The 12,176-nt window shown below is 43.0% G+C and overlaps 1 protein-coding gene across 1 annotated transcript in view; it reads left to right on the top strand.

The window, feature by feature from the left end:
* Positions 1–678: 678 nt before the first annotated feature.
* The window catches only part of LOC127599153 (FERM domain-containing protein 5-like), a 31,057-nt gene continuing 19,559 nt past the window's right edge, over positions 679–12,176 (top strand). The window contains exon 1 of the mRNA XM_052062867.1: positions 679–1,297. Coding sequence (XP_051918827.1) covers positions 1,196–1,297 — 102 coding nt within the window. The 5' untranslated portion in view covers positions 679–1,195. The remainder of the gene's footprint in view (positions 1,298–12,176) is intronic.

Below are 12,176 nucleotides of genomic sequence, written 5' to 3'. Positions count from 1 at the left end.
GTGTCAGTGTCAGTACAATTACGTCGTGTTATTTCGAATAACAAAATTAATGTAATAATAAATATACCAATAAATATATGCCTACTCAATGAAAAATCATGTTTTTATGTTTTTGTGCTCTCTACTGTCTTTGTGATTGATTTATTGCAGGGGTGCCCAACCTTTTCTGACCAAACATCTACGTTTCATGCCAACTAACTTCTACGATCGACCGTCGTGCACGCATACGTATGTATTACATACATGCACGCGCACGCACCATTGCACACGTGCGCGCATACGCACGCACGCACACACGAGTTGAGTTGAGTTTCTGGTTTTTTTCCGTAGTTTTTTTACAACTGTATTTGCTCCATTTACATAGCCCACACCCTCTAGTGTTCAAACTGTGTTACCACAAACCTGAAATACCTGCATGCTGCCTCTCAGTAAAACGCGTGGCAAGATTTTGGAAAACGTGGGGTTGGATATGAAAACCATCAGTAGTGACAAGTTGTTACTCTAAGTATTGCATTTGAATGAAACAGCCTATGCAATGTTCCATGAAAAGTTTTTACTTTGTGCATTTTAAACAATATTCGATTAAAATGAAACACATTTTCATTACAAATGCAAGACGCAATGGCATGGCACCCAATGTCAACACTTGTAGTCGCATTTGATCTAAATAGTGTCCCAACCCTTACATTGGCTCCACAATTCGGCACACATGGGGTAGCTAAAGTATAGCACTTGAATTAATTGGCATTCATGATGTGATCGTTTAAATGCCTTATCCATATCAGCAAATACGGAGACTTGTGCATTCATTATTTGGACGTCGGCTAACTCCCGACACGACTTTCCGCATTATATGTTGTTATTGTTATTAGTATCGGCATGCAGGTGGCTTTCAGTCACGACTGTTAGCTCCGTGATTGGCGACTGCAAAGCCACCATTCAATCGTGGTGTAGTGAGGAGGGGAAGGTGTGGTTTAAAAAAAAAGGGCCAGGGGAGGAGGGTGACACTTGAACGTGGACCACTGAGCAGCAGTACCTGCGGTGCTCCTCACCCTGTCGAAGATGCTCCATCTGCGGCGCAGTTCACGGCCGCCTCCGCCGATTAAGTGTTGGAGTACGGTGCGGGCGCGTCGTTAACTCGTATGCATGCGCCTCGCGTCGTCCTCCCCGGTCCGGTTCGCAGACCGCTGGGAAGATGCTGAGCAGACTGATGAGCAGCAGCATCCGGAGTCTGGACCGGGAGTGTAACTGCACCGTGCGGCTGCTGGACGACTCCGAGTACACCTGCACCATCCAGGTTAGTACAGTCACCACAGGGAGCAACATCTCCTTCATTTCAACAAGGCCACCACTTGTGACGCCTTTTATTGACTTAAATGTGATTTTTTTTTTTTTTTTTTGTGGAGAGGGTGTCTCTGTCAACCGGAGGATGATTTGGGGAGGGGGGCAGTCATGACATCACTGGTGTGGACATCCCATCACCAGTTATGCAGCAATGTTGGACACTGACAAAGCTGGCAACCGCATGCAACATCATTTCAGCCTTGATTAGAGGTTGTCAGAGCAGCTCAGCGGGGATACGAAATGCAGCCTTTTTCTATTTACTCTTACTATTTATTTTTTATGAACTGGATTATCACGCATGAGCAAGGTGATTGCTTTTCCAATCATTGGCATGTTGGCCATATAAATCGATTTGAACAATAACACAATTGCCCTTCCCAAAGATGAATATGGTTGATGCAATGTGATTGCAATTGATCGCCACTGATTCTCTCAGATGTTTAGGCATCATATTTGGTAATGTAGTGACTTCTACAATTTCCACAGTAACTTGAATTTGGCTCGTAATGGATGTAACATGCCCAGCACGGTGAGAAGTGGTAAAGATGTCTGCCTCACACTTCTAAGGTTTGCGGTTCAAATCGCCGCTATGTGGAGTTTTCATGTTCTCCTCACGCTTCCATGGGTAGATTCCAGCTGTAATCTTCCTCCGACATTCCAAACCAATGCATGCTAGCTTGCAGTTGAAGAATTGTCCATACTGTAGACAGGAGTTTGAGTGTATGTTTGATTGGTGCCTTGGGAATGACTGGCGACCAGTCTTGGGTGTAACCCGAGGACTTCTCCAGTGATGGGACATTGTCATTTCCTTGGGATAGTGTAGAAGTTATTTGAACATGTAAACACATGACTAGAGCTGTAAAAATAAACGTTTGCATATTGTTATTTATGTTTCCTTCCGTGATGCGTTAATCATTAGTACCATTATTAACTCTTTCAAAATAGGAACCTCTTGAGTGCCAGCCAATTTAGAGCATTCTGACTTTCAAGGCTTAGAGTATATTGTGTTTTATGACTAACTAGCTGGTGCGCCGCCCTCCGGGCGGCTCATCAGCTAGTTCCTGCGGAAGGCTGGTAAGGTGGGCCTTCGGCCCACAAAAGTGTTGTTGCTTGGTTCAACCTTTTGTTCATCTTCATTGCTTATCGCGAAAATAAAGAGATGTTTAGCTCTACTAAATAACTAACAATTTCATTGCAATGCTTGTGGGTAGACAACATTTTTTCGCTAAGATGCCCGCGCGATCGTAGTGAGCCACTGCCTGAGCGGCGCAGTGGCGGCGCGCTGCGGCGCGGTGAAGTAGGTACGTTTTGAAAAGGGACAGACGGAAGGACAGACCGCGTGCGGGACGACGCGCAATATATATATATAAAATAAAAAAATATATATAAAAGAAGATGTAAACACAGAAACTGCCAAACGAAGGGTTGGACCAGAGGTGTCAAACTCATTTTTGTTGAGGGCCACATTGCAGTTAGGGTTTCCCTTGGAGAGCCGTTGTGAATTTTGGGAAACCATATCAATCATGGGTGTCCAAAGTCAGTCCTCAAGGGCCGCTGTCCTACCTGTTTTCCAGCTCTCCCAGGAGCAACACACCTGATTCAAATAATCAGGAATATTCTAATGCTGCTTCAGAGCTGGCTGATCAGCTGATCATCTGAATCAGGTGTGTTGCAGCCGAGAGAGATGGAAAACAGGCAGGATGGTGGCCCTCCAGGCCCGGAGCTGGACATGCCTGATATAAATGTTTAATCCCCGCCGCATATTACATACACAACGCACAACAAATCGATGAATAACTTTTTTTTTAATCAGAAGTTAAGAATAATGACTAATACAGCAATTTGAAATGTTGGTTCAGACTTGAGCAAGCATCCTGGAACTTGACATGCTTGATTTGCTTTCTTGGGCCACATAGAATGATGTGGCGGGCCCGATCTGGCCCTCGGGCCTTGCCTTCACACCTGTGGGTTAGAGTCTCTTCTTTTATCGCCCGTTTTGAAAAAGTTTCCGGACGCTATATATTAAACTGTAATTCGCTGCGCTGAGCTGGTTGATATGGTCAAGATGTTGTAAATGCATTTTCTTCCCCTTTTTAACGTGTTTCTAAAGGGGCTTCTGCGTTCCATTAACAGGGAAAGACGCACGCTCAATTCCACCCAAACGTTCACTTACTCGGGCTTTATTTTAAAGCGTTCCTTCTTCCTCCTTGCACTTGTTTACTAAGTGTTAAAGATGCAGAGCGGTGAGGAGAAGAGTTTATTATCCGCCGTGTATTGAAAGTCACGTGACTTAAAGTGCGGCTCGTCGTGGCTGCGATTGGAGCTTCCTCGCATCCTTTGGGATTCCGCTTCTCTGCTGAATTAAAGACGATGACAGCACGCCGACTGTGGCGAGTACAACGCTTGTTTTTTTTTTCCCCGAACGTCTATCACGATAGCAAAGCCCTTTCAACTAGAGACAACTTCAAGTGCTTTTACTCTGGGGATTCTTTGTAAAGCTGATGTGAAGTCACCTCGAGTCATTTTCCTCCTCAGTTCTCAGTTCATCAACAAGTGTGAGGGAAATTGTTTTCCATAAAATTTCACGCAAAATAGATCACACTCACCCTCTCCCAATAGAAAATAATGGAAATGGAAATAATGTGCTCCATTTTGGCAGGACCGTAAAATAGTGGTAAGTAGAGCAGTTTCAGAGATCTCATTTCCGGGTTCAAAGCTCCCCACAGATTATCTCCAAAACACTGTATATTTTCAAAGTAATTCTAGAATTCCTGATTGCAAGAGCTCCTTTTGGGATACTATAATAGAATATTTAAAAAGAACCATTCGATATAAAACTACCACTCAGAGGCTTCTTCACCCACTCAGGATCCAAAGTTTGGAAATTAAAACGAGCCGATTTAACACTAACGAAAACAGCACAGCAGGGGAGAGATATTTAATTTCATTCAATTTAATCATTGGGGAATAATGATAGGTTCAAGCTTACCGGATGGAACCGCATCGGTGGTGAAACGCCAAAATATCACAAGTGGGCATCAAACGCATCAATTTCTCCTACAAAAGCAATGTTATGAATGGCATAAAATAGGGGGAATCAAATTTTTACACCTAAAAGATACGCCAAGTACCATCATAATGATCATCAATAAAATACAATAGTAGAGTAAGTCTTGGGCACATCCAAAAAGTACATCGTGTGACATTGAGGTTTTAACATAAATGCTGTGCTTGAATTGAGCAAAAACAAACAAAACAAAAAACCTGTGCCGAGATAATGAAGTTTATCGCGCATAAAAAAAAATGACCTAAATGAATGTAAATAAGCTTTTCAGAAACCAACAGTAATGGAAAGTTAGATGCAAATGTATTGAAATGAAAAATTAAATACAACTGAAATGTACTTTGACAGCAGGCAGTGATCATTTTACATACCACTGGAGCAAGCCCACACTTCGAAAAACATCTGGTCATTTGAATAATCTCACAACAGTGAACCGCTGCATTTGTGTCGGGTTCTGAACCGAACTGAAAAATGTTTTTGGATTCCAGGTTTGTGCGATAAGAAAAATATGTATTTCCAGAAAAAGTAAAAACAGAAATCGCTGGTCGCAAGGGGGCAAGAGGAACAACGCATAAACAAAAATGCTTGTAAAAAAAAAAGTCAAAAAGCCAATAATGTGAAGCCCAAGATCGAAAGCAAAAAAGAAAAATATGAACAACAATCTATGAATAACGAGAGACTACGGAGATGTCTAGAAAACAACACTCTAAGCACAGTAGTGAGCAAGGTAGGTCCATAATCCGTCAAGAGACTTAGCAGCTTGGCAGTCCTTAAATACAGGGCAGACTTGATTGCTAAATGCGGAACAGGTGCGCCTGCTGCAGGGACACGCCCTTCACTCCAGCTGGGGCTGAAAACAAAACAAACAGACAACAATTTGAACTGCGTTGCTCAACAGAACAGCAACCATGACTAAGATATTCAACTTTGACAAGTTCTTTAGTTATGATAAGTGTAAATTTTAACATGTGCAGTTTCAGTCATCATACATTTTTAATAAAAAATGTCTAACAAATAACATTTTGATCCCAAACCAATTCTCACGGGGACGCCGGGGCATTCGATTCAACAGTCATGACGTCGTTTGCTTTTCGCAGGATTTGTGTCGAAGTTTATTACTGCTCCTTGATGCATCGTTTTAAGCAGAGGATACACGTGGTGAATTTCAACATGTTAACAGTTTTCTAAAATGTGACATAGGTCATGCTTTGGAGGGGGCGGGGGGACTATGTGTGCGTACTGCTCTTGCAATGCTCTTGATGCATCACATTTTGTCTTCATCATCAAAATTGGCAGTTTCATTGTTTTTGTAGATTAATATCAGCAATGTTGAGGTATTCAAAGGTCTCTGATGATGACCATTTGACCCTGGAATGCATGCCTTGAGAACAGCAAAATACCATGGATGGGGTAACGAATGGTATCAGTATGGTACTTTTATAACTCTTTAAGCAATGTAGAGTTGAACAGAAATAGTAAGCAACAGATGTAGACAGATAATATAGCGACACTCTGAGGCATATATTCTCTATCCTCTGTGAAGAAAGACGTATATGACTACTACTGTTGTTTATTATTCAACTTTATATTAATTGTTTTCATAAGCGGTTTGTTACAGTTGCAGCTGTTGTGACAGCGCTATATAAATCAGGATTGTGATTGTATTGTATTGTACTGCTTACTGAGATATTGTAACCATCTTCTTTGTGTTTTTATGATGTACTGTTCATTACTCTTGTGGTGTTGGAATCCCAAAATTAAGTCCTCATTCGGAAAATCCCACAAGACGAATGCAGGATCTATTCTGCACTGAGTGCGAAAGTGTACATGTGTGTATGTGTGTGTGTGTGCCTGTGTGTGTGTGTGTGTGTGCGGACACAGTGGAAGTTAGGAGAAAAAGGAACATTATGCCGTAAACGTCTAATTAAGCTGCGAATGTGACAAAATGCAAATGCACTAACGATGTCACCCGGAGACACACAAGGCTGATTGAACACACTAAATTGTCCCGAGGTGTGAGTGTGAGCGTGGATGGTTGTTCGTCACTGTGTGCCCTGCGATTGGCTGTCAACCAGTTCAGGGTGTCCCCAGCCTACTGCCCGAAGATGGCTGGGATAGGCTCCAGCACCCCCCGGCACCCTTGTGACAATAAGCGGATCGGAAAAATTAATGGATGGATGGATATTTCCATGCTTTTTGTTTTCCATTTTGGGGGGATTTTGGAAAGTAAATGATTAGTGTAGAATCCTCTTATCCTGCCTTTCTGTTTCCTTGCACTTGGGTCTTCAACCATGCAAAACCACAACAATCTGGTTTGCAGGAAAATGAGCTCAAACTAAAAAAAATCAAAACAACCCCCCCCCCCCAAATTCTCCCAAGTCTCATGAGATTTGAATCTCTTTGTTCTGCATTCTTGGCAGTTTCCAACCAGGTTTGCTTCAATTACAATTTAGTAATGACTTATAGACGCAAATCTTTCCACGTCAGGATTTGAACTATCCAAGGTCAAACCCATTCGGCTCACTTTCCGGTCCAATCTACCCCCTCTCCCTCCCGAACCCCAGTCCCATTAGCTCAGTGCACCGCAGTCTATTTTTAAACTCTTGCTATAGTGGAGCAAAATATATGTGCATGGAATATTAAGCAGTCTTCCTCGATAAGCCACCCATCGTCTTTCCTGTAGTAGCCAACCGTGGTCGTCATCCTTTCATTTGCGCATCTCATACATGTGCACGTTTTTCTATGTGAGGTGTCTGTAAATGAACAGGAGGAAGAGGAGCTTTCCAGCGGGAGTTCTTTGTTCCTCTTGTCTATTTTATTTGATTTTTTTTCTCCAACACACTTCAGAGGTGCACCGCATGCTAATGACCGATATACTTGCAGGAAATCGACATAAAAAAGCTGCTGGAGATTCTTCACCTTAACCAGCACACTGCGCAGAAGGCAGTGAAGCCGGGAGATTTGGAGATTTCATTGAGATGGATTTCAATTAGATCTGTCAAAGGCGCGCTTATCTATACACGGATGGCGGCGCGATGATCAAACTGGGTAGGAAATGAAGTTTGGGGAAAAAAATAGAATGGAGGGTGAAACAATCGATGAAATAGGGAAATAATACTCGTTGAAATAATATGTACCAGTCATTAGAAAAACTTTCATTCACTGCTCTGAATTTGACGTAACATTTCGACATCCACAATCGTTATACGGTCAGTTAACCACTCTTTCGTAAAAAAACATCCATTGCATCGAATTTTCGGCGCTTACATGTACAGTATTTCAAGCTTGCAAAGGGGCAGGAAATCTTTTGATGGAAATCCTAATTAACTCATTCAGTACCAGCCAATTCTGGAGCAAGTCTCAAAAGACGTTTAAAAACGTCTTTGGGAGTGAATGAGTTAAAGGCGTATTTTAGTGCAATTTTGTGAGTTCATGCTGGACGAGCTGCTTAGCGGAACCAGATCAAAGTCACCCAACACTTGAGGTAATAGGACACATAAATGAGCAAACAAACGCCCACAACACAAATAATACATAATATATATACAAGGCATTCAATGCTCTTTCCAAACGTCTGACTACAATCTGTTTAGTTTTGTACTGTGCATGTAATTTATGATATGAAAAATACATTTGGCATGTGACGGTGCGGTGGAAAAGCAGCTTGTCGAGCATTTTGATGCCAATGGCTGCGTCTCATCTCAGCCCACCGTCCCAGCCAGCCAGCCAAGCACAGTGACTTTCCACTGCCCTTGGATTTTTTTTCTTTTTTGGGGGGGGGGGAGACCTCAGGTCTCCATGGTAACAAGATTATTGCATCACTACTGTCCAGCTGCTGTCGTCAGGCTGCTTCTTTGCTCAAGCTCTGCGGCAGCCACAAGGACACACGCGCTGGCACGCGCGTGCATGCCGGCGTGCATGCCGGCGTGCATGCTAATCACCTCACTCTGAACTCTTATTAGATGGAGCGGCGAATGTCCCTTGTCGGTTTCTTGTGGCCCAGTTCAGCGGCAGCCTCTGGGATGGCGGGTTCTTAAAGCATTTGGCACTTTTTAAATTGGGGCTAATGGCCCTTTGGAGAGTAAGAAGGGGCACTTGTGAAGGGTGGATTCCGAAAAACAACTCACCTAGCTTGTTTAACCCTTTCAGGGACAGCGGCCTCTCAGGTTATCAGGTTATCATTATTTGTGCATGAAAGGGTTCAATGCGCATGATGTTTTAACCATTTCTAAAACGGACCCCCTGAATCCCTGACTGACCCAGATGCGAGGAGCGTCTCCTCCCGCAAAGCACTTTCCGCTTCACTAGAGGTCACGGTGACCTTGCTGCCTGGCTGAACATCATGCTGATTCCTGAGTGCCTTCACCGATGACGAGCTATAATGCGCATGCTGGATGATGGTCGCATTGAGATGAGGGAAGGAGGAAGAGAGGATGTGGGGGGAAAGGTGTGTATGGACTGATGGAAAGTAGATGCGGTGTCATGCACTTAGCTGGAATTAAACGCCATGAATTGAATAGCTATCAAATATTTGGCGAGGATGTTTCAGTTTTTATGAAGTCTGACGAAGGCCATCTGGGATGTCTGAAAAAATATAACTCATATGCAAGTGCGTCTCCACAGGCGTACCCTGATGGTGATCGGCCCCTGCCCTAAACATAAGCGGGGAATGTTCTGGTTGGTCTGCAGAACACAAGCCAGTTGCTGTTCTATGGCTTTTTGCATTGATGTCAGAAGGGAGAGTAAAATCGTAAAGATCTCGATGTGTGCTCAGGAATTGTGGCGGGGAAGTTCGTCTTTGGAAAAGCGGGACATGTTGGTATGGTCAATGTCATTTACGTGAAGGAGCTTGCTGGCGAGCTACCCCTTCACCCCCTGGCGTGACACTCGTTTTTCCTGGCTTTCCCTTAGCAAAAAGTAATTTATTCAAGTATACTATTCGTAAACTTTTATGATACGAAATTGGAGGCAGCACACTTAAGTGTACTTTTTTAATTTGATAAACTTCACAGAAGTATGTTTATATATACTTAGCTTGGACTGAAAAGTATACAGACTAGGGATGTGAATCTCAGCACTGAAGACGATTCGATACACATCACGATCCACTGCCAGCGATGCGATACTTAAACGATACATGGAATTTTCTGGCGATACGATGCGATACGATTCACCGTCGTCACGATGCGATACGATTCGATACACATTAAGTTCAAATCAATGCGATCCGATACGATACAATGCAATTTGTTGCGATATTGTGCAATTAAACATGATGCAAATAAGCAAAGAAAAAAAGCTTTTAAAAAGATGGAATTCAGTATGGTATTACAAAAAGGATACCACTTTATTCCTTATAAAGAGTAGAACTTGTAAAACAACTTATTTAAGCCCTTTCACAATTGGGTTTTGTGCAAAGAAAATGTAAACAATTTGGCACCTGAGACTCACAGCTGTTGCTATAGTGTAAACACAAACAGACTATTCTCACTGAGTGTCTTATATGAAATATAATAATAATATATATATAATATATGAATCTATAGCGCAAGATGTCCACCCATCCACTGTAAGTGCAACTCTTTGCGCACTGTTCAGCGACACAGTAATCTCACTTCTCACTTTGTTGTACACATCGGGAATATGTTTGTAAGTGAACACAGACCTGTCTGGTATTTTATACCTGGGTTCCAAAACGTGCACGAGCTGTCTGAAACCCTCGTTGTCCACCACGCTAAGGCTGGAGGTCTTTGCATATGAAATAAGCAGTGGCCTTAGTTATAGCCATTGCGCGGTCACAGTGAGTTGCAAGGGGACTCACAAAATAAGAGGCAATTTTTTTCTGATCCTGACCTGGTTTACCAAGAGTTTCTCCGGTGTCCGGCGAGGAACTGGGCGGGGAAGCGGGAGGGAAACTTGTCGGTGATCTGGTGCCATCGGTTTAAGTGGGTCTGCATATTTGTGGTGCTGCCGTTGTATGGCTTCATAGTGCGACATTCCTTGCAAATTACGGAGGTTTTATCAAGCTTTCCGTCGTTCTTTTCGAAGCCGTAGTATTTCCAAACATAAGATTTGAATGTTGCGGCTGCATTAAATATAGTAGTTTCCTTGCTGCTGCGTGCGCTAACTTCCATAATGTTTCGCTCGTTGTGTACTGGACTGTATGTGACGCACGGCTACCGTCCGTATTCAACACAAAACGCAAAGCAATGATGGTGCATTCATTGCGCCTAGGAAAGGGCAGGTATGTGACGTTTAACATGAATAAAACGGCGATTGAATCGGATTTTACCAATACCCATCAATGCATCGTGATGAATCGCGATTTCACCGATACCCATCAATGCATCGTGATGATTCGCGATTTCACCCGTCAATCGCGTCGTACCCAGTGAATGAGCCGATGCACTCGGATCGCGGACGTGCGCATCGATGTATCGATTAATATCGATTATTTTCCACACCCTTAATACAGACACACACTTATATTAAATAGTGATGCCTCACTTATCGCAATTAATGGAGACCGAAATATGCATGTAGTACTGTATATGTTGCTCTATGTGACTCGCTGCTGTTTTTGCTGACTTTTGCAGACCTTTTGCGGCATTTTCGCGATATAATTTTTTTTTTATGAATACTTTTGAAAAGTCCGCGATGCATTGAAACCACGAGAATTGAACCACCAAGTAGCGAGGGACCATTGTACCTTTAAAATGAATTGTTTCCAATTTAGTAGACTTTTTATACTTATACTCAAGTATACTTTTTAAAGTATATTTCATATATAATACAAATTGTCTGCTCTCAACAATGTCGTGTCATCCCTCACTCCTCATCGACTGGGAAAATGGATCATGATCACACATCTCAAGCCAATTAGGGCTTCCCAATTAGGTCCCCAATGATCCAAGCATGTCAGTTTCCAGTTTTCAGCCGATGCCGTTACAAAAGCTACTTGCTCATGCGACATTGCGGCGCTCTCCCCGGTCACATATATAAATGAGTCAGCTCATTAATTAGTCATTGGCTTTAGAATCTCATCTGACTTTGCACAAATGCCGAAACAGACTCCCTTTGTCAGTTCCTTCCTCTCCTCGGGGGAAACTCAACATAACGCGTTGTTGCGTTTTCTAGGTCACACTTCAAAACCACCACAGCCTGACAGATAAAAACATTCATGACAGTCTAGTCTAGTCTCATTAATCCTTCTGAAACGGAAGCGGTCACTTTCAGAGTTGTTAAAATAATTTTATACTACGTGATGTTTTGTGTTGGACAATCAGTCCTCGGGATGATCAGCGTGGTCAATTAACCGATAGCTGAGAATTCTGGAGAGTGTGCGGAATTTCAATTGAGGCAAACTGGAGTGCACTACTTGCCTGCGGCGCGACCATCGGAGAGAGCCTCTTGAGTGACTTTCAATTGCTTTGCGATCCGAAGGGGTACATCGTGACGCCGGATATGCAAACAAAAATTACAAACTCGGTCAAGTTTTGAAACAAAAAAAAATTATGCAGAATACATCTTTCCACCAGCGAGGGTTGTGTGCGAGCACCGTTGTCGCGTGACAGGAATAAGAAGCACTTGCGTTTGCGCTCCCGGGGGCTCGGTGAATCTGTGCAACTAATTGTCTCCGCCACTGTGTTTGAATGTTGCGGCAACGTTAATCATGTCACTGGCTGCTGTTCGGCCTCGGGCGCTACTGGACGAGACAGCCCCACATCACCTGCGAAGATTCAAAATTGCATTTCATGTTTTTGATATT

The sequence above is a fragment of the Hippocampus zosterae genome, chromosome 4, assembly GCF_025434085.1.
Source record: "Hippocampus zosterae strain Florida chromosome 4, ASM2543408v3, whole genome shotgun sequence".
Taxonomy (NCBI): domain Eukaryota; kingdom Metazoa; phylum Chordata; class Actinopteri; order Syngnathiformes; family Syngnathidae; genus Hippocampus; species Hippocampus zosterae.
This window is presented reverse-complemented; position numbering and strand designations above follow the sequence as displayed.